Here is a 24,342-nt window from a genome sequence, read left to right on the forward strand (position 1 = left end):
CCAGGGCACGATCGGGCATCCTCAACTTCCCCCAGTGCACGATCGGGCACCCTCCACTGCCCCCAGGGCACGATCGGGCACCCACCACTGCCCCCAGGGCACGATCGGGCGCCCTCCACGTAGCTGCCCCCAGCGCACGATCGGGCGCCCTCCACATAGCTCACCATGAGCGCAGCATGAAGCTCCGTGCCCCAAGAGCACGAGTATGAGGCGGCGGCTCGTCTCGCTACTGCTCGCCGTTTGCCTCGTGTGCCCCGCGGAGCAGCGCCAGGGCCGAGGGAAGGGGACGTCCGACTGGTTGTGGGCAGACCGCGGCCCCTTCCACTGCGCCCGGGACTTTGTGTACGCGGCGGAGCGAGCACGCCAAGGTTACAGCAACCGCTACCGCATCCACAGGTAGGTACGAACACCTGTCCTACATGTTTTACAATTTCATCCTGTCTGTGCTTATAATTGAGAATTTGGTGCAGCCGATCCTTGTGCTTCAAATCCTCCATCAGCTGCATCCACATTATGAACGTTTGTGCAAAACCCTCAGATCGAAACATTTGAATCCCTAATGAATCTGGATTTACAAACCCATCACTTTTCTGCCACTTGTGTTTGATTAATGACGGCGGAAGGGGAACATTAGCAGCTCAACGATACAGATCGTCAAATATGGCCACCGATCTGCCTGAATTCATCACTTTGTAATCATAAAACTCAATCATGCGATGTCCCCAAGGATGTCCGAGCTGAAGTTTGTGCTCAACTACTCTGTAGTAGAGTTTATAATATATCTTTGATTACTTTACCCTTCATATTCTTACACTCCCCTGTCTCTAACATACCCCACCATTATTCCTCCCTTCCACATCCCTGTCTTACCTGGTAACACTGGTCAACGGCCAAGTTGGTTCTGACTTATTTTCAACTGTTTATAACTAATTTGGTGCCCACGAATCCGAATCTGACCTTAAAATTTCGCCATCACGTAACCTTGACGTAGTACATCATAAGTGTGGAAAAAAATCTTTAGAGCATGCAAATTTTTTGATTCAGTCTCAATAAGTCTATTTATTGTCACAAAAAATAATATGAACTTAATGTTTTTATTTACATCACATAAAAAAATGTAAATCTCCAAAAATAATATGAACTTTATAAAATATCACAAAAAATAATATGAAATTTAAGTTTTTATTTACATCACATAAAAAATGTAAATCTCCAAAAATAATATGAACTTTATAAAATATCACAAAAAATAATATGAATTTAAGTTTTTATTTACATCACATAAAAAAATGTAAATCTCCAAAAATAATATGAACTTTATAAAATATCACAAAAAATAATATGAACTTTAAGTTTTTATTTACATCACATTAAAAGTGCTTCTGAACTTTATTTTTGCGTTTGTAGGAGCAATCACTTTCATGCTGTAAAGTCCAACAGTAGTCGCCCATCATGTTTGGATTGAATCGGCCTTGATATCGAGTCTCCATGATGGCAATTTCCTGGTGAAACCTTTCTCCATGTTCATCACTGACATCGCCAAGATTTTGTGGAAAGAAGTCCAGATGAGAATGGAAGAAATGTATCTTGAGTGACATTCGAGCACCGAGCGCCTGGTAACTCCTCAACATCTTGTCCACAAGCTCTTCATAATTTGGTGCTCGAACATTTCCAAGGTAATTGTTAGCAAGAGCCCCAAAGCTATCCCAAGCAACGCTTTCCAGCTCAGATAGCCTCGTTACAAAGTCCTGATTGGTGAGGACAAGACGAATTTGAGGACCATTGGAAACACCCGCCTTTACTTTGGCCTCAGATACAATGCCTTGGAACTTCATCAGCGAGTAGTGGAAGCCAGCACCATCTTGATCCATGGCCTTCACAAAGTTCTTCATCAAACCAAGTTTCAAATGAAGTGGTGGTAAGAATACCTTCTCATTCACAGAAGAATACCTTCTTCTCTCTCCCTCAACCAAAGTAAGAATACCTTCTCAGGGTCAACAGAGGTTTGTGAATTTCAAATGAAGTGGTATTCCTATGGTATACTGGTTCTCGAAAACTGGATGTGCTAGTGAAAATTGGATATCATAATCGAAATCTACAGGTTCATGTTGGTTGGAATCACCTCAAAATATACTAGAACCATCACAATTTTACAATTTTGTTGACCAGTGTAATCAGTCATTCACCTGATACATGCTTAAAGAGCATCTATCAGTTTGACCTTAATGAAAGCTTCAATGCATCATGGTATGGATTACAAAGCTTCATGTTGGATGGGCCTATGTTCAACCATTGTTCACATTGGAGACTTCATACCAAACAACATCTGGTCCTGGTGCATTTATATAAATGGACATACCTGATCTTGGTGATTGTAACACCTTTATGGCACGGCATGCCGTTAACCAGTTGCTTTTGTCAAATTAAATCACATCTCCTGTTTGACGGACAATGGACATAGATACACAAGATGTATTAAAACGAAAAACACGGTCCGTCTGTCAGTGAAGCCATTTGACTATATGTCTATTAATTACATACTGTTTGAACTCAGTTGCAACCTCATTATTAATTACGTCGTTACCTTATTAATTACCTTATTATTATTATTAATTACCTTATTATTAATTACCTTATTATTTACAAACCATTGGAATGTACCTTTCAAGCCTTTAGACTGCTGAGACCCCCTAGACCTTTGAAGACCCTTTAAGACCCCCAAGACTCAAGACTACCAAGACCCCTAAACCCCTCTAAGACCCGAAAGACTCTTAAATACCCTGAAGATCGAAAAGACACCAAAGGATCCAGAAGACTCAAAAGACTCAAAATGCCTCCAAATATTCCTGCAGGATGCACACGACCTGCCAGCAACCCTTTTATGGTGAAACTGCCAAAATCAAGACGCTCTGCTCACCTTCACTCCTTCATTCCTCTATTCTCCCTCCTCTGGAACAAACTCCCGCACTCTCTTCAATCCCACTCCTCCCTCCAGGTCTTCAAAATATATGTTCACCACCATCTCCCCCATCCAAAACCTCGATCTTTTCTACCCCTGTTAATACACCCTAAATCCACCTTTTTCAAATTCCGTTCTCTTTCCTGAAAGTCCCTGCAGTGTCCATCTTGTTTATCCCGAGTACTCCCCTCCACCCCACCCCAGCCCTGTCCCTTCCACAGATCTGCTGAGGTCCCTGTTCTCTACTGTTGTTGTACTTCCCTCTCTCTTTCTATATATATATATATGTGTGTGTGTGTGTGTGTGTGTGTGTGTGTGTGTGTGTGTGTGTGTGTGTGTGTGTGTGTGTGTGTGTGTGTGTGTGTGTGTGTGTGTGTGTGTGTGTGTGTGTGTGTGTGGTGTGTGTGTAGAGAGAGAGTGAGAAATAAGAAAAAAAATTAAGAATCATCTTCAGATGGCCGCACACATTATAAAGAGGGTGAAGTTATAGAAAAGTGGGGATTCCAACACTGGTCTTTCTACTAACTGGAGAGGAAAGGAAGCCATTCGTCCGCCATCTTTACTCTCCCATGAGTATTGAATGGGACTGTTTGTTCCATAAGTTTCAAAGTAAGGAAGGTGAATTCCACTTACCGATGAAATGTGATTCCTCTTCTTCTTTGATCACAACTATCATGGTTTTTACAACCGTAAGCAGCTCATTTAAATACTGTAACAATTGTTTTTTTAAACCCAGGAATGGAATAGGATCAAGAGGGAAAGGAGAAAAATCAAGTAGGAAGGTGGAATTTTTGTTGGAATATGCACCTTGAAGCAACTATTTGTATTGGCATAAACAGGATTTTCTGTGTTGTGGGAGAAGGAATATGGTGGATGGAGCGCTTCCGGTGGTTTCAGGACGCCTGACCAATTGACGTTGGGCACCCGATCCAGTTAGTTTAGACATCAATGGATTCCAATTCAAAATGTCAAAAAGGAAAAGAGAGAGAGAGGGTCAACGAAGTTAAAAAACTGCAACCTGGAAAACCAGGCCTGAAAAACGCGGCGGGAACCAACCGACGATTATACACAAGTCAGCACGAGTTACAACGAGATATAACTAGAAACACACAGTGGGCACTCACACCGTAAAATAAAAATACAGTTTTGACAAAAATACAAATGGGAAAATTTATTATCTTTCGAATCACAAAATTTACGTAAAAGCAGTAAACATGTCTGTAAAATAATATGAAAAAACTTAAATTGATATCTAGCAGGAGGTCGGTGGTGCTTGCCGATAATTATAAAGCTTCTATTTATTATTTACCTACGTATGGAGAACGATCTGTTATTGCTTCCACAATGTATAAGAATAACCCATGAGTATATATATATATCATCATGGGACTGTCATAGATGTGTTGCATGATTGCCAGCTTTGTGTTCCCCAGCATTACAACTTTCTAAAATAACATTATGACTTTATGATTAGAAGAGGATGTGTTTTCATGTGACAAAAGAGTTTAATTCAGCACTTTGTTTCCTTTGAAAAAAAGGTGCGATAGAAAATACAATTATTTTTAATACTCGATAAAAATTCAAACGACATCAGAATTTCCCCAGCATACCAACACTATCACCTGTGCAAGACGAATATACCACTGCAAGCATCATTTTATGTTCCTGAAGGAAAATAACTCCCGTAAAAATAAATATTAACTGGAACGTTGTGGCTTGCAGGATAACGCTTGGAATCACAAGACTGGCAATCAAACCTGGAACTCAGTTCTTAGTGTTTAAATCATTTTGACATCCAACCACATAGTCTGACATCCAATCCCAACAGTCTAAGGTCTAACCACACAGTCTTAACATCCAATCAAAATTTGACAACACACCTCACAATCTGGAGTCCGGTCACTGTTTGACTCAAAGGCAAAATCTGACATAAAACTGCACAGTCTTACATTCAATCGTACCGTCTGACCTGGAACCTTACAATCTGACATGGAACCTTACAATCTGACATGGAACCTTACAATCTGACATGGAACCTTACAATCTGACATGGAACCTTACAATCTGACATGGAACCTTACAATCTGACATGGAACCTTACAATCTGACATTGAACCTTACAATCTGACATTGAACCTTACAATCTGACATTGAACCTTACAATCTGACATTGAACCTTACAATCTGACATTGAACCTTACAATCTGACATTGAACCTTACAATCTGACATTGAACCTTACAATCTGACATTGAACCTTACAATCTGACATTGAACCTTACAATCTGACATTGAACCTTACAATCTGACATGGAACCTTACAAGCTGACATGGAACCTTACAATCTGACATTGAACCTTACAATCTGACATTGAACCTTACAATCTGACATTGAACCTTACAATCTGACATTGAACCTTACAATCTGACATTGAACCTTACAATCTGACATTGAACCTTACAATCTGACATTGAACCTTACAATCTGACATTGAACCTTACAATCTGACATTGAACCTTACAATCTGACATTGAACCTTACAGTCTGACATGGAAACTTACAATCTGACATGGAACCTTACAATCTGACATGGAACCTTACAATCTCACATGGAACCTTACAATCTGACATGGAACCTTACAGTCTGACAGGGAACCTTACAATCTGACATGGAACCTTACAATCTGACATGGAACCTTACAATCTGACATTGAACCTTACAATCTGGCATGGAACCTAACAATCTGACATGGAACCTTACAATCTGACATGGAACCTTACAATCTCACATGGAACCTTACAATCTGACATGGAACCTTACAATCTGACATGGAACCTTACAATCTGACATTAAACCTTACAATCTGACATTGAACCTTACAATCTGACATGGAACCTTACAATCTGACATGGAACCTTACAATCTGACATTGAACCTTACAATCTGACATGGAACCTTACAATCTGACATGGAACCTTACAATCTGACATGGAACCTTACAATCTGACATTTAACCTTACAATCTGACATGGAACCTTACAATCTGACATGGAACCTTACAATCTGACATGGAACCTTACAATCTGACATGGAACCTTACAATCTGACATTTAACCTTACAATCTGACATGGAACCTTACAATCTGACATGGAACCTTACAATCTGACATGGAACCTTACAATCTGACATGGAACCTTACAATCTGACATGGAACCTTACAATCTGACATGGAACCTTACAATCTGACGTGGAACCTTACAATCTCACATGGAACCTTACAATCTGACATGGAACCTTACAATCTGACATTGAACTTTACAATCTGACATGGAACCTTACAATCTGACATGGAACCTTACAATCTGACATGGAACCTTACAATCTGACATGGAACCTTACAATCTGACATTGAACCTTACAATCTGACATTGCACCTTACAATCTGACATTGAACCTTACAATCTCACATGGAACCTTACAATCTGACATGAAACCTTAAAATGTGACATGGAACCTTACAATCTCGCATGGAACCTTACAATCTGACATGGAACCTTACAGTCTGACATGGAACCTTACAGTCTGACATGGAACCTTACAATCTGACATGGAACCTTACAATCTGACATGGAACCTTACAATCTGACATGGAACCTTACAATCTGACATGGAACCTTACAATTTGACATTGAACCTTACAATTTGACATTGAACCTTACAATCTGACATTGAACCTTACAATCTGACAACTGACATGGAACCTTACAATCTCACATGGAACCTTACAATCTGACAACTGACATGGAACCTTACAATCTGACATGGAACCTTACAATCTGACATGGAACATTACAATCTGAAATGGAACCTTACAATCTGACATGGAACCTTACAATCTGACATTGAACCTTACAATCTCACATGGAACCTTACAATCTGACATGGAACCTTACAATCTGACATGGAACCTTACGATCTGACATGGAACCTTACGATCTGACATGGAACCTTACAATCTGACATGGAAACTTACAATCTGACATTGAACCTTACAATTTGACATTGAACCTTACAATCTCACATGGAACCTTTCAATCTGACATGGAACCTTACAATCTGACATGGAACCTTACAATCTGACATGGAACCTTACAATCTGACATTGAACCTTACAATCTCACATGGAACCTTACAATCTGACATGGAACCTTACAATCTGACATGGAACCTTACAATCTGACATGGAACCTTACAATCTGACATGGAACCTTACAATCTGACAAGGAACCTTACAATCTGACATGGAACCTTACAATCTGACATGGAACCTTACAATCTGACATTGAACCTTACAATCTGGCATGGAACCTTACAATCTGACATTGAACCTTACAATCTGACAAGGAACCTTACAATCTCACATGGAACCTTACAATCTGACATTGAACCTTGCAATCTGGCATGGAACCTTACAATCTGACATGGAACCTTACAATCTGACATGGAACCTTACAATCTGGCATGGAACCTTACAATCTGACAAGGAACCTTACAATCTCACATGGAACCTTACAATCTGACATGGAACCTTACAATCTCACATGGAACCTTACAATCTGACATTGAACCTTACAATCTGGCATGGAACCTTACAATCTGACATTGAACCTTACAATCTGACATTGAACCTTACAATCTGACATGGAACCTTACAATCTGACATGGAACCTTACAGTCTGACATGGAATCTTACAGTCTGACATGGAACCTTACAGTCTGACATGGAACCTTACAGTCTGACATGGAACCTTACAGTCTGACATGGAACCTTACAATCTGACATGGAACCTTACAATCTGACATGGAACCTTACAATCTGACATGGAACCTTACAATCTGACATGGAACCTTACAATCTGACATGGAACCTTACAATCTGACATGGAACCTTACAATCTGACATGGAACCTTACAATCTGACATGGAACCTTACAATCTCACATGGAACCTTACAATCTGACATGGAACCTTACAATCTGACATGGAACCTTACAATCTGACATGGAACCTTACAATCTCACATGGAACCTTACAATCTGACATGGAACCTTACAATCTGACATGGAACCTTACAATCTGGCATGGAACCTTACAATCTGACAAGGAACCTTACAATCTCACATGGGACCTTACAATCTGACATTGAACCTTACAATCTGGCATGGAACCTTACAATCTGGCATGGAACCTTACAATCTGGCATGGAACCTTACAAACTGGCATGGAAACTTACAATCTCACATGGAACCTTACAATCTGACATTGAACCTTGCAATCTGACATGGAACCTTACAATCTCACATGGAACCTTACAATCTGGCAGGGAACCTTACAATCTGACATTGAACCTTACAATCTGGCATGGAACCTCACAATCTCACATGGAACCTTACAATCTGACATTGAACCTTGCAATCTGACATGGAACCTTACAATCTCACATGGAACCTTACAATCTCACATGGAACCTTACAATCTGGCAGGGAACCTTACAATCTGACATTGAACCTTACAATCTGACATGGAACCTTACAATCTGACATGGAACCTTACAGTCTGACATGGAACCTTACAATCTGACATGGAACCTTACAATCTGACATGGAACCTTACAGTCTGACATGGAACCTTACAATCTGACATTGAACCTTACAATGTGGCATGGAACCTTACAATCTGACATGGAACCTTACAATCTGACATGGAACCTTACAATCTGACATGGAACCTTACAATCTGGCATGGAACCTTACAATCTCACATGGAACCTTACAATCTGACATGGAACCTTACAATTTGACATGGAACCTTACAATCTGACATTGAACCTTACAATCTCACATGGAACCTTACAATCTGACATTGAACCTTGCAATCTGACATGGAACCTTACAATCTGACATGAAACCTTACCATCTGACTAGGAACCTTACAATCTGACATTGAACCTTACAATCTGACATTGAACCTTGCAATCTGACATGGAACCTTACAATCTGACATCAAACCTTGCCATCTGACAAGAAACATTACAATCTGACATGGAACCTTACAATCTCACATTGAACCTTACAATCTGGCATGGAACCTTACAATCTCACATGGAACCTTACAATCTGACATCGAACCTTTCAATCTGACATCGAACCTTACAATCTGACATCGAACCTTACCATCTGACAAGAAACCTTACAATCTCACATGGAACCTTACAATCCGACATTGAACCTTGCAATCTGACATTGAACCTTACAATCTGACATGGAACCTTACAATCTCACATGGAACCTTACAATCTGACATGTAACCTTACAATCTGACATGTAACCTTACAATCTGACATTGAACCTTACAATCTGACATTGAACCTTACAATCTGACATGGAACCTTACAATCTGACATGGAACCTTACAATCTGACATGGAACCTTACAATCTGACATTGAACCTTACAATCTGACATTGAACCTTACAATCTGACATGGGACCTTCCAATCTGACATTGAACCTTCCAATCTCACATGGAACCTTACAATCTGACATGGAACCTTACAATCTGACATTGAACCTTACAATCTGACATGGAACCTTACAATCTGACATGGAACCTTACAATCTGACATGGAACCTTACAATCTGACATGGAACCTTACAATCTGACATGGAACCTTACAATCTGACATTGAACCTTACAATCTGACATGGAACCTTACAATCTGACATGGAACCTTACAATCTGACATGGAACCTTACAATCTGACATGGAACCTTACAATCTGACATGGAACCTTACAATCTGACATGGAACCTTACAATCTGACATGGAACCTTACAATCTGACATGGAACCTTACAATCTGGCATGGAACCTTACAATCTGACATTGAACCTTACAATCTGACATTGAACCTTACAATCTGACATTGAACCTTACAATCTGACATGGAACCTTACAATCTGGCATGGAACCTTACAATCTGACATGGAACCTTACAATCTGGCATGGAACCTTACAATCTGACATGGAACCTTACAATCTGGCATGGAACCTTACAATCTGACATGGAACCTTACAATCTGACATGGAACCGTACAATCTGACATGGAACCTTACAATCTGACATGGAACCTTACAATCTGACAAGGAACCTTACAATCTGACATTGAACCTTACAATCTGACATGGAACCTTACAATCTGACATGGAACCTTACAATCTGACACGGAACCTTACAATCTGACACTGAACCTTACAATCTGACATGGAACCTTACAATCTGGCATTGAACCTTACAATCTGACATGGAACCTTACAATCTGACATGGAACCTTACAATCTGACATTGAACCTTACAATCTGACATGGAACCTTACAATCTGACATGGAACCTTACAATCTGACATGGAACCTTACAATCTGACATGGAACCTTACAATCTGACATGGAACCTTACAATCTGACATGGAACCTTACAATCTGGCATGGAACCTTACAATCTGACATGGAACCTTACAATCTCACATGGAACCTTATAATCTGACATTGAACCTTACAATCTCACATGGAACCTTACAATCTCACATGGAACCTTACAATCTGACATGGAACCTTACAATCTGACATGGAACCTTACCATCTGACATGGAACCTTACAATCTGACATGGAACCTTACAATCTGACATGGAACCTTACAATCTGACATGGAACCTTACAATCTGACATGGAACCTTACAATCTGACATGGAACCTTACAATCTGACATGGAACCTTACAATCTGACATGGAACCTTACAATCTCACATGGAACCTTACAATCTGACATGGAACCTTACAATCTCACATGGAACCTTACAATCTGACATTGAACCTTACAATCTCACATGGAACCTTACAATCTCACATGGAACCTTACAATCTGACATGGAGCCTTACAATCTGACATGGAACCGTACAATCTGACATGGAACCTTACAATCTGACATGGAACCTTACAATCTGACATGGAACCTTTCAATCTGACATGGATCCTTACAATCTCACATAGAACCTTACAATCTCAAATGGAACCTTACAATGTGACATGGAACCTTACAATCTGACATGGAACCTTACAATCTGGCATGGAACCTTACAATCTGACATGGAACCTTACAATCTGACATGGAACCTTACAACATGACATGGAACCTTACAATCTGACATGGAACCTTACAATCTGACATGGAACCTTACAATCTGACATGGAACCTTACAATCTGACATTGAACCTTACAATCTGACATTGAACCTTACAATCTGACATTGAACCTTACAATCTGACATTGAACCTTACAATCTGACATTGAACCTTACAATCTGACATGGAACCTTACAATCTGGCATGGAACCTTACAATCTGACATGGAACCTTACAATCTGACATGGAACCTTACAATCTGACATGGAACCTTACAATCTGACATTGAACCTTACAATCTGACATGGAACCTTACAATCTGACATGGAACCTTACAATCTGACATGGAACCTTACAATCTGACATGGAACCTTACAATCTGACATGGAACCTTACAATCTGACATGGAACCTTACAATCTGACATGGAACCTTACAATCTGACATGGAACCTTACAATCTGACATGGAACCTTTCAATCTGACATGGATCCTTACAATCTCACATAGAACCTTACAATGTCAAATGGAACCTTACAATCTGACATGGAACCTTACAATCTGACATGGAACCTTACAATCTGACATGGAACCTTACAATCTGACATGGAACCTTACAATCTGACATGGAACCTTACAATCTGACATGGAACCTTACAATCTGACATGGAACCTTACAATCTCACATTGAACCGTACAATCTGACATGGAACCTTTCAATCTGACATGGATCCTTACAATCTCACATAGAACCTTACAATGTCAAATGGAACCTTACAATCTGACATGGAACCTTACAATCTGACATGGAACCTTACAATCTGACATGGAACCTTACAATCTGACATGGAACCTTACAATCTGACATGGAACCTTACAATCTGACATTGAACCTTACAATCTGACATTGAACCTTACAATCTCACATTGAACCGTACAATCTGACATGGAACCTTACAATCTGACATGGATCCTTACAATCTGACATGGAACCTTACAATCTGACATGGAACCTTACAATCTGACATGGAACCTTACAATCTGACATGGAACCTTACAATCTCACATTGAACCGTACAATCTGACATGGAACCTTTCAATCTGACATGGATCCTTACAATCTCACATAGAACCTTACAATGTCAAATGGAACCTTACAATCTGACATGGAACCTTACAATCTGACATGGAACCTTACAATCTGACATTGAACCTTACAATCTGACATTGAACCTTACAATCTCACATTGAACCGTACAATCTGACATGGAACCTTACAATCTGACATGGATCCTTACAATCTGACATGGAACCTTACGTTCTGCTATCTCACATTAGATTGATTACTTTGAGTCCACATGCCCTTTCCTCCAACCACACAGTTGAAATCAAGTTTGGAAGTCGATTGATGCCAAATTTCCATCAAGCGGCACCCCTACGTACTAATGCAGAGATGTGTATTTTAACACCACCAGCGGGTAATGATGCTCAGTAGTCGAAAGACTCCACATTGGTATCAAATACAATATCGTTGAACTATCAACACCCTGTGGGTGTGAGCAATTCGTATATCATGCAAGTTGGTTAGTTCTTTGCCCATTCCTTTCATTTATGCCACATTGCACCAATCAACTACAATGGCAATTGGGAGAGAGTGTATCTCCGCCAGGCTGAACAGTTTACATGTGACACACACAACCACACAACCAATAACACACACACACACACACACACACACACACACACACACACACACACACACACACACACACACACACACACACACACACACCAGAAAAAGTATTACGATCCAAAAAAGGAAAGATGGAATTGCTAAGTGAGGTTTCTGTACACAGCGATTTTGGCCCAAACAACACAGACATCAAGAAAATGACCAAATACCAAGATCTAAAAAATGAAGGCAAAAGATCCCGGAAGCTGAAGAGCGCCAAAATTGTACCATAGATTACACTGTGCTCGCGAAGCGAAAAGCAGGGTTAGGCGTTCGCCTGCTTACTTACGTGTGGCGTATCTGCGTATGTGTGGCGTATCTGCGTATGTGTGGTGTATCTGCGTACGTGTGGTGTGCTTGTCTGCATTTTTAAAATTCATTTTCTCAGCGACCGTTGGTCTGATTGACACGAAATTTTACCATAGGAGTGCCTCCACCTGCAGAATTTTAGTGATAATTATGACGTCATAGGTCACGTGGCATAGGTGCCATATTGGAAAAACTTCGCACCTCTATATTTCTGAAACCGCTCCATCAAAAAATTGAAACGTGGCTCAATGTCAAGTACTTCCCATGGGGATATGTTAATGATGATGTCATTGGTACCTTCGTTATGACGTCATAATTTGACAAGAATAACTTCATCTTCATCTGATCAGTATGAATCTTTTTCTCTGCTTTTTTCTTTCGTTTTTCTTTTTCTCGTGTTCTGATGGACACGAAATTTTCACCATAAGAGAGCCTACTCCTATATAATATTTTAATTATAACCATGACGTCATAGGTCACGTGGTCAGGCGCCATCTTGGAAAAACCGAAAAACGTTGCACCTCGATTATATCTCCAAATCCGCTCCATGGAAAAAATTTAAACGTGGCTCATTGTAAAGAACTGCATGTGGGGAATAATTGTTGTTAACGCTGATGTCATTGTTGCCTTAATTCTGACGTCATAATTCGACAGGGACGCTTAGTCTGATCAGTTTGAAATTTCCTGAGCGTGATCTACGCAACAATAATTATATTAGAGAATATAAATTTATGATGTTCAAGTGGTCTGGCAGCCATATTGGATCAAATTTTTTAAAAGCTTCAAAAACAGAAGAGTTGGCTCTCACCCAGTTGACTGCGCAGGGTAAGTATTCTATGAATACCATCTAGTTTATTGTAGCAATTGGAATGAAAAAAAAAACAACCTTATGGAGATCGCAAAAAACATCCCTGGAAATATTCCGACAAACAAACTGTACTTACTTGGAAGATGTCCGAGGTTCGGTGGCAATCCTCAAAAAGTCCTCGGAACAACAGTTTGAGACCAAGAAAACTTCACAAACTAGTCCATGAACCATGATCCCTTACTGAAACGAAGGTGGATACTTTAAGACCTGCGAGGACCCCATTGCACCTTCTCTTAACCAGCAACAAAAGGCAACAACCAATGACACACACACACACACACACACACACACACACACACGTATGTTCACTGAATGTCAATGTGTTTGCCCAAGTCGATGTCAATCTGACCACATCGGCCCTCCAGCAAATGTCCCCCTCCTCACCCCTTTTTCCAATATTTACATTCAGCAGCAGTTTTGTGAGCAATTTAAATGAACAGTCAGACAAGAGATTTGCCTGTAGTCAGAGCTGTCAGCCAAAGAAAAAAAAACGTGCGCATATTCAGGCACCCAGGTTGTCTCTGAGCTTAGGTGAGGTCGGAATTTTACTTGGCATTCGTGTTGTGTTTGGCTCAAACCAAGGGTAGGTATTTGATGAGTGTTATATGACTTCGGTGTGGTGCAGCATATTTATCCATTCCTTGGCTATTACTATGGATACTGCCTTTGGATCATTAGGATGCAAGTTCAATGGAGTGGGATGCACATGCGATGGCGTGTGCAGGTTTGTGATGCTGTTTTGGTTTGTGGTCGGTGGTTTTTGGTTTGTGATGCTATTTCAATGGTCCATCTATATTAGGGAATTTGCACGATGGAAAGTGAACAATGTGGCTGTCAGCCACGATGGTGCAATCGGAGGGATGGAGGTGAGAGCGCCTGGCTTGTCACCTGGATTTTTGGAGGCCTTGCGAGGTTTGGGTCGTCGGCCACAGCAAGGTGCACTCCTGGATGGCCTTGTTCGCAGATTTGGGACACACCTGCTTCTCTCTGGCACACTCGGAGGTGAGTATCTTCGATCTATCTACTACATAATGATACGTCCGTCTGTCTGTGTCTAACATTCCGTTCCCCCCATTGGTTCCACAGTTCTGGACTGACTCCACCCACAATTTCATCCTGAAAAATCATACGGCCACCATGTCGGTGCTCACTATGTGGTCAGAGCCATATTCGCAGCTGTCGTATTCACAATTGCCATGCCTTCCCAATAAGTTTTCCCTTCGATGTAAAATGACCAAAGCGACAGTTGAAAGGATTTTCAGCCGATAGGAATCACAGGCCTTGTGAAGATAGGCCTCAGCGGTCGAGGCAGTGGTTTATTTTTTGTCTTTCCACCACCCAAATAACTATAGGGCATTCTCTCAAGCAGATATTTTACCTCTACGCTGGTCCTTGCTATTATTTCCGACTATTTTATCTCAAAAGACTCTACCAGGGCCATAAAACCCATGTCATTATTAAGGACTTTCGGCAATCACGTGAAATTATGAAAGAAAACATCCGTAATTATTTACTTTTAATGATGTGCGTACGTACATCAGGGAGCACATTTCGGTCTCATGGTCACTAGAGAGTTGTAGTTCCACGGGGTTTCCACAAATCCTGCGCGATTGCGAGTCGGACAGGTGACCATGACGGCCATGACATGTCGGAGCTGTTTCGATGGTGGTTTATGTCAAATGGGTGACAGCATGATATGGGAGGGGAGACCGTTAAATATTGCGCTGCATTGATGTGGTCATGGCCGTTTGTTTTTATTATCAGGGAGAGTCTAAGGAGGGAAGGACAGATGGGGGTTGGGGAAGCAACGACGGCACAGAATTGGGAGGGGGAGGATGAGGCTTTGCGAGCCCCCCCCCCCCCAATTAAATGACTTTCGGTAGAGGGGCCAGGGGGTTGGAGTTGTGGTGGGGGTGGAATATTGGGGGGGGGGGGTGAGGAGTTATCGTGTGTTTGAAGGCTTGGAATGGCAAGGGGGATGACACATTAGTGTTGGGAGAGGAGGGTGAGGACTCTGGGTTTGGGGGTTCTGAGAGCAAAGATGGGGAATAGTTGGGATGGGGAGGTTGAGGCTTTAGGGGTTCGGGGGAGGGTGATGACTTTTTAGGTGGAGATGATGTGTGGAATCCCTACATACTAGGATATATATATATATATATATATATATATATATATATATATATATATATATATATATATATATATATATATATATATATATATATATATATATATATATATATATACACTGTCTAAAAAAACCCAAAAACATGGGGAGCCCGTGAATGTCTTAATCACGTACTGTTATAACGTTAGTTGGACCGTGACTACCTCTATTGATTACTTATTATTGGACCTTGGCTACGTCTTTTAATTACATCTATTAATTACGTACATTAATTACGGGCCATCGCAAAATACCTTTTCGACATGTATACCTTTAGAACCCTTACACCTTTTAGACCCCTTAAAGATCTTTTAATTTTTTTTTGGAGGCGCAGAGAAAGACAGCTTGATGAGAAAACGGACACATTATGCTTCATGCACAATGGAAACAAGTTTGGTGCACCACTGCTTGTGGATACAAAATGGCTTCTAATTGCAAGTTGTCGCTCCTCTTAGTATATAGGGTCTCTAGGGTTGAGGAGTTGTGGAGGGTGGTGGAGGGGGTTGAGCAAGGGCTTTGGAGGCTTGGAGTGTGGAGGGGATCGATGCCTTCAGGTTGGAAGGTGGAGGGTGAGGACTTGGGTTTGGAATGGAGGAGGGGGGTGGGGGGGGTTAGAATGGGGGTGTTTTTACTGGTGTTCAAAGAAAGAGAAAGAGAGGTGTGGTGTAGAGGAAGATCGAAAGGGAGAGAGATCGGGATCGTAGGTTCAGTTTTAGATGATCGTAGGTACAGATCTTAGGTACAGAGGTGTCAGGTTGACAACCTCAACTTACTCCAAAGGTCATCCTGTTAGGTAGAGAGAGAAAGAGAACTATTCTTCGATTTAACAAATTAAACAATGGGTAAACAAATTAAACAAACACCATCATCTCTTATCTTCCCCCATCCAAGATCTTGATATTTTCTACCCCCGCTAATTCCCCCCGGATCCACGTTTTTGAAATACCGACTTTTTTCCTGGAAGTCCTTGCAGTGTGCATGTGTTTTACACCTCGCCCACCCCCCCCCCCCCCCGCCCCAACTTCCCATGCCTTCTGCCCCCCCCGAGCCCTCTCCCTCCCACAGATCTCCTGATGTCCCTGCTCTCAAATGTTGTGTTTGTGCTTCCCTCTCTCTCCCCATCTTGTCTACCGCTCCCCTTGTTATATGTTTTATGTGTCCGTTTGTCTTTTATTGATTGATGTTAGCTCTTTCACGAACCTCGATCTTGTATACAAAAAAAAAAATCCTTTTGGGAGGTTAGAGGGTGTGCAAGGCCGCATTTTTGCCATTGAACTTAAGAGATTATTCTTTATTTTAATGCCTTGGACAGTGTGGAATCATCATACGGGTTTATAAAAATATTTAATCGACCAACTTGTGGACATCATTGTTGCAGCATCAATGTCCTCATTAACAAAAATTGATCCAAAAATGATTGAGGGCGAGCCAAGAGTCATGTGAAACTGCCAAATGGGAGATAATGAAATATGTTTCCTTCCCCGGTGCATGGCAACACCGTGCTATTAGAATGTATTATTACTTATTATATTACATTTGTCACAGGTGAAGAGTCCCTGACGGTGTTCGTGGAGCATGGAAATGGAGACCTTCCTGCTGACAACTTCTCAAGAATTACGGATTCGCTGCACCAGCTCACGGCTGCGTATTTCACCGAACGTGACGTCACTCTCCGTCGCTTGCACGAGATGCAGATTTCATCAGGGCACATCAAGGTGCGTCCAGCACCCTTTGCTGCACCTTTGCACATATCCACCTTTACATCACCGAAAGGTGATAGAGCCTGCCATTGAATGGGGAATGCCATAATGAAGGATTTGTTCAATAAGCAAGTGATGTCGATGAAACAATCCCTCACTGTTGATATTGGAACAGGGTTACCTCTGCGGCCTTTGGTCATCGCGGTCACTTGGGAAAGGGAATTTCTAAGCAGAATCCAATGTGCGTACGTGACGTCAAAATTTTTGTGATCAGGGAAACTATTTTTCTTGGGGATAATTTACCCGTTTTTAAAGTTTCATTTAATCCAACTTTGTTTGCAATGTTGTGATTACCTGCTTCACAAGCTGCATGTTTTCAGGTGAGCTTTTTATGAATACTTCATTAATATCCCTTCACATTTGCATTCATACAATGACATTTTAAGTGTCACGAACGTCGGTGTGTGCACCATCATTTTCATAGCACAGTTTAACGTGTCTCCTGTTCTCTTTGATATCGAATGTAACATCTACTTGTTTCGGGAGATAGTTGAAAACGCATTCCGTACACCTTGTATCAGGTCACCTGATGTGTGATAGCGGGGTCTTCGACACATATACAATACACATGTAACACATATAGGGAGTAATATGATATATGATGCACCCTGCACAGTCATTCCCCCCCAGCCAGACACATTTCTACCATATCGGTGGATTAGCCCTGTCTCTCTCTGCCAGCGAATAAGACACCACCTTGCGTTGTACGTTATATGCAATATTATATCGGCAGGTGTGCTTGATTTTACATTATAACAACCGAGTCTTATCTAACTCTGCACTGTTCAGCCTGAATTGCCCGATTTGCAAAATCAAATTGAGATGAAAACCTTATTCCACTTTTCACTAGAGCATTTTTAGGTAGGTTCACCTGCGACTTAGTTTGCAAATTCTCAACTTCCTGTGCCAAGTGGCATACGTCTAGCCATTTTTACGTGGCGATGACCCATTGGATGGGAAGAGGTCAGGAGGATGTGTTTGGGCCGTAGCGCAACTTGTTTTTCTTCTGCCATGTGTAAACGCAGTATTGTTTGTTTTATTTTCAAACACAGAATAAAGATTCTGATTTGGTCTACATTATCAATCTTTATTAACAGTTCGCTTTTTGTTTTCTTCTGGTCAAGCAAATGTACGCGTCACTTTGCTGACAGATTTAATGAAAAGACAACATGTTGTACTTCACAAACATTCTGCTCTATTCACTGTGTAATTTGGACCGGGTCATCTTCCCTCTCCTTGAAAGTCCATGTCCTTGTTGGCTAACATCATCTTCCATCTCCTTGGAAGTCCATCTCCTTGTCGGCAAACATCATCTTCCATCTCCTTGTCGGCTAACATCATCTTCCATCCCCTTGTTGGCTAACATCATCTTCCATCCCCTTGTTGGCTAACATCATCTTCCATCTCCTTGTCGGCTAACATCATCTTCCATCCCCTTGTCAGCTAACATCATCTTCCATCTCCTTGTCGGCTAACATCATCTTCCATCCCCTTGTCGGCTAACATCATCTTCCATCCCCGTGGAAGTCCATCCCCTTGTCGGCTAACATCATCTCCCATCTCCTTGGAAGTCCATCCGCTTGTCGGCTAACATCATCTTCCATCTCCTTGTTGGCTAACATCATCTTCCATCTCCTTGTCGGCTAACATCATCTTCCATCCCCTTGTCAGCTAACATCATCTTCCATCTCCTTGTCGGCTAACATCATCTTCCATCCCCTTGTCGGCTAACATCATCTTCCATCCCCTTGGAAGTCCATCCCCTTGTCGGCTAACATCATCTCCCATCTCCTTGGAAGTCCATCCGCTTGTCGGCTAACATCATCTTCCATCTCCTTGTTGGCTAACATCATCTTCCATCTCCTTGTCGGCTAACATCATCTTCCATCCCCTTGTCGGCTAACATCATCTTCCATCCCCTTGGACGTCCATCCCCTTGTCCGCTAACATCATCTTCCATCTCCTTGGAAGTCCATCCCCTTGTTGGCTAAAATCATCTTCCGTCTCCTTGGAGGTGGCAGGGGTGGCGGCCCAATGGGGAGAGCGCAAGGGGGTAGAAAAGATCAAGGTTTTGGATGGGGGTAGATAAGAGATGGTGGTGAACAGCTGTTTTGAAGACCTGGAGGGAGGAGTTGGATTGGAGAAAGTGTAGGAGTTTGTTCCAGAGGCGGGAAAAAAGAGCAATGAAAGAGTGAAGGTGAGCAGTGAGTCTTGATTTTGGCAGTTTCACCAGAAGAGATCTTGTGTCATTTCACCAGAGAGACTGGCAGATCTTGTGCGTCCTGCAGGAATATTTGGGGGACAGAGTACAGACAGAGCAGGGGTAGCTAGGCCGCAGAGGAGTCGATAGAAGACAGAAAGACTACCAACCTACCTGCGGTGAGCGAGTGAAAGGCCCATAGAATCAGCCTCATCATGGGAGATACCAATGATTCTGAAAGTTTTTGATTCAACAGCGTGAAGCCGAGCTAGGTGTGAGGCAGGAGCACCAGCCCAGAGGGGAGAGCAGTATTCCATTGAGCTGCGGATGAAAGCCTTGTATGTGGTGAGGAGCTCAGAAGTGCCAGGAAAGGACTTCATACGATGGAGGATGCCCAGTCGGTGACTGGCTTTGGAGGCCAGCTTGGAAATGTGGGTTTCCCAGGAAAGATCATGGCCGATAGTGAGACCCAAAAGCTTGAGTGACAGAACTCCTTCAAGAGGATTGTTGAGAAAGTAGATGGGAGGGTTTTCCAGATGGTCTTTTCGGAGAGACATAGTAAGAGTGTGAGATTTGTCAGGATTGAAAGACATGTTCCACTTATTTGACCAGTTTGCGATGTTATCGAGGTCTGCAGAGAGTGAAAAGGCTGCTGCCTGCCGATCTGAGGGATGAGATATGTAGCGGCAGAGAGTGGAGTCAACAGCAAAGAGATAGAGAGGATTTTCCAGAGAGTCAGAGAGATCATTAATGAAGACCAGAAAAAGCACAGGGCCCAGAACACTGCTTTGGGGAACTCCAGCCTGAACAGGAAGGGGAGATGAGAGAATTCCATTCATGGCCACACGTTGACTACAACCAGAGAGGAAGTCTGCCAGCCATGTGTGGAGATTTCCATGGATACCATTGGAGGAGAGTTTGGTGAGCAGGGCGGGGTGCCAGACCATATCAAAGGCACGAGTTATGTCACGGGAGACAGTTCTGATTTCCTGTTTGGCATTGAGGACCTCCATCCATTGTTGAGAAAGCAGAAGCAGCAGATCCAGAGTAGAATGACCTGGTCTGAATCCAAATTGATGATCAGAGATCAAGCCATTGAAGAATAGGAAGGATTTAATATCAGAAGCGATGATGGATTCCATTATTTGGAGCATTATTGGGACCTTGCTTAGAGCAGGCTGATTGGTCTGTAGTTGCAAGGATCTGTTTTTGCACCTTTTTATGTAAAGCGATAGTGTTGGTGATTTTCAAGCAGATGGCAGATGACCTTGAGCAAATGAAAGGGTGAAGAGAATAGAGAGGATGTGATAGAGCAGCAGAGCAGGATTTTAGGCCCTGTGGGCTGATGCCGTCTGGTCCAGTTGCAGAATCAGAGTCGAGGTTTGACAGAAGCTTTTCCACCTTGTTTGTAGGGAAGGACACAGAGTCCAGGAGCATCTGGTTTTGACTGGGAAGAGTTGGTACAGAGAGAGACGGGTGTGGACACAACATTTGGAAGCAAACACAGTGTTGAGGCATTCAGCTTTTTCACGTGAGGATTCGGCTGTGTAGCCGTTAGAGGTAAGGGAGGGGATGAAGGGGGAAGAAACACCAAAAACAGATTTGACCATTCACCACCAGGATTTGGAAGAGGGAGACAGGTTTGAGAGTTCAGTCTTGAGTGTCGAGAGGTATTGTTTCCTGGCTCTCCCTAGGATTCTGCTCCACAAGCTTCAGTCACATGGTGTATCTGGAGTGATGCATTCAATCATCTCAGCTTTCCTTACAAATCGCAAGATGAAGGTGGTACTTGAGGGTCAATCTTCCCCTTCTTGCTCCATCAATTCTGGTGTTCCACAGGATTCTGCTCCACAAGCTTCAGTCACATGGTGTATCTGGAGTGATGCATTCAATCTTCTCAGCTTTCCTTACAAATCGCAAGATGAAGGTGGTACTGGAGGGTCGATCTTCTCCTACTTGCTCCATCAATTCTGGTGTTCCACAGGATTGTCCTTGGTCCCCAATTGTTCCGTGTTTATATCAATGATCTTCCTGATATTGTTCTGTCTCAGCTAGCCATGTATGCTGATGACTCCTCACTTTATTGTACATCTGCGGATTCACTCAACACCACTCGTAATGAGGTCGGAGTTTCTCTGGACAATGATTTGGAGAATGTGTTGAAGTCGGGGCACGACTGCCTGGTAACCTTCAATGCAAAGAAAACTAAACTGTTGTCCATATCTCGTTCTAGAAACAGGTATTTCCCTTCTGTGCACATGGGATCTTCAACCTGAACAGAATCATCGGAGCTTCGGCTTCTTGGTCCGGACATGTCTTCTGACCTCTGTTGGGATAAGTAGGTTTCTGGTATTGCTAAGAGTGCTTCCAAGCGAGTTGGTTGTCTTTATCGAGTGCAAACGTATTTACCTCCTGAGGCCGTTTTGTACCTGTATAAGGCAACTATACGTCCCCTCATGGAGTACTCTTGCCACATTTGGGCTGGAGCACCGACCTGCCACTTATCTTTACTTGATAGGCTCCAGAAACACATAGTCAACCTGGTTGATGTGGAGATGTGTTCAACTCTTCTACCACTCTCTCACCGTAGGTCGATTGCCAATCTTGGTTTGGTCTACAGATATTTTCATGGCAAATGTTCTGCTGGACTTTCTAACTTGGTTCCTCCCATCCGAGTGTTTGGACCCAAGACCCGGTTTGCCATCTCCGCATCCCCTTACACTATAGCCGATCCAAGATGCAGAACGAAAGGCGATGCAGATAGTTTTATCCCTCGTGCTGTCTCGCTCTGGAATTCACTACCTGTAACATGCTTCCCATTATTCTTCGATTTACTCTGCTTAAAGAGGAATGTCAATTCATACTCTCATATGAATTACTGTCAATTACTCCACATACTGTCAATTCAATTCTAATAATTAATATTCATTTTGTGATCTTTGAGGTTTAATCACATTTTACCCGACCTCTGCTACTTCTGGTGTCTTGGATGTTTTCTTGTTATTTTTACTTATTACCCTCACCAGAGGAGAGGGTATTGCATTTGAGTCCGTTTGTTTGTCTGTTTGTTTGTCTGTCTGTCTGTCTCTTTGTTTGTCTGTTTGTCTGAAACAGTTCAATCTTGGTTTCATCAGACCACATACTCTTGTTTCTCACAGTCTGAGAGTCCTTCAGGTGCTTTTTTGCAAACTCCAAGCGGGTTTTCATGTGTCTTTCACTGAGGAGAGGCTTCCGTCTGGCCACTCTGCCATAAAGCCCAGATCGGTGGAGTGTTGCAGTGATGGTTGTCCTTCTGGAAGTTTCTCCCATCTCCACACAGGATCTCTGGAGCTCAGCCAGAGTGACCATCGGGTTCTTGGTCACCTCTCTTACCAAGGCCCTTCTCCCCCGATTGCTCAGTTTGGCCGGGCGGCCAGCTCCAGGAAGAGTCCTGGTTGTTCCAAACTTCTTCCATTTAAGAATTATGGAGGCCACTGTGCTCTTGGGAACCTTCAATGCGTCAGAAATCTTTTTGTCGGCTTCCCCAGATCTGTGCCTCGACACAATCCTGTCTCTGAGCTCTGCAGGCAGTTCCTTCGACCTCATGGCTTGGTTTTTGCTCTGATATGCATTGTCAGCTGTGAAACCTTATATAGACAGGTGCGTGCCTTTCCAAATCATGTGCAATCAATTGGATTTACCACAGGTGGACTCCAATCAAGGTGTAGAAACATCTCAAAGATGATCAAGAGAAATGGGAGGCACCTGAGCTAAATTTCAAGTGTCATAGCAAAGGGTATGAATACTTATGTAAATGTGATATTTCAGTTCTTTCTTTTTAATAAATTTGCAAAACTTTCTAAAATCCTGTTTCCTCTTTATCATTATGGGGTATTGAGTGTAGATTGATGAGGAAAAAATGAATATAAACGATTTCAGCATAAGGCTGCAACATAACAAAATGTGAAAAAAGTGAAGGGGTCTGAATACTTTCTGAATGCACTGTACATATGCAGAAGATTTTGTTTTGCAATTCAATCAAAGATGGCCGACTGATGGCCTTCAACTCCGTACAGCAAAATTACTAAAACCACGGGGTCTATGACATTTTATGTATTTTCTTCTTGTTTT

At 42.1% G+C, this 24,342-nt stretch overlaps 1 protein-coding gene across 1 annotated transcript in view; it reads left to right on the top strand.

Moving 5' to 3' along the window:
• The first annotated feature begins 205 nt into the window (after nucleotides 1-205).
• LOC137438416 (BMP/retinoic acid-inducible neural-specific protein 2-like) overlaps nucleotides 206-24,342 on the top strand; it is a 395,787-nt gene continuing 371,650 nt past the window's right edge. The window contains exons 1-3 of the mRNA XM_068133537.2: nucleotides 206-396; nucleotides 14,905-15,107; nucleotides 17,818-17,987. Coding sequence (XP_067989638.2) covers nucleotides 206-396; nucleotides 14,905-15,107; nucleotides 17,818-17,987 — 564 coding nt within the window. The remainder of the gene's footprint in view (nucleotides 397-14,904; nucleotides 15,108-17,817; nucleotides 17,988-24,342) is intronic.

Source organism: Myxine glutinosa, chromosome 13, assembly GCF_964187855.1.
Source record: "Myxine glutinosa chromosome 13, kmMyxGlut1.1, whole genome shotgun sequence".
NCBI lineage: Eukaryota > Metazoa > Chordata > Myxini > Myxiniformes > Myxinidae > Myxine > Myxine glutinosa.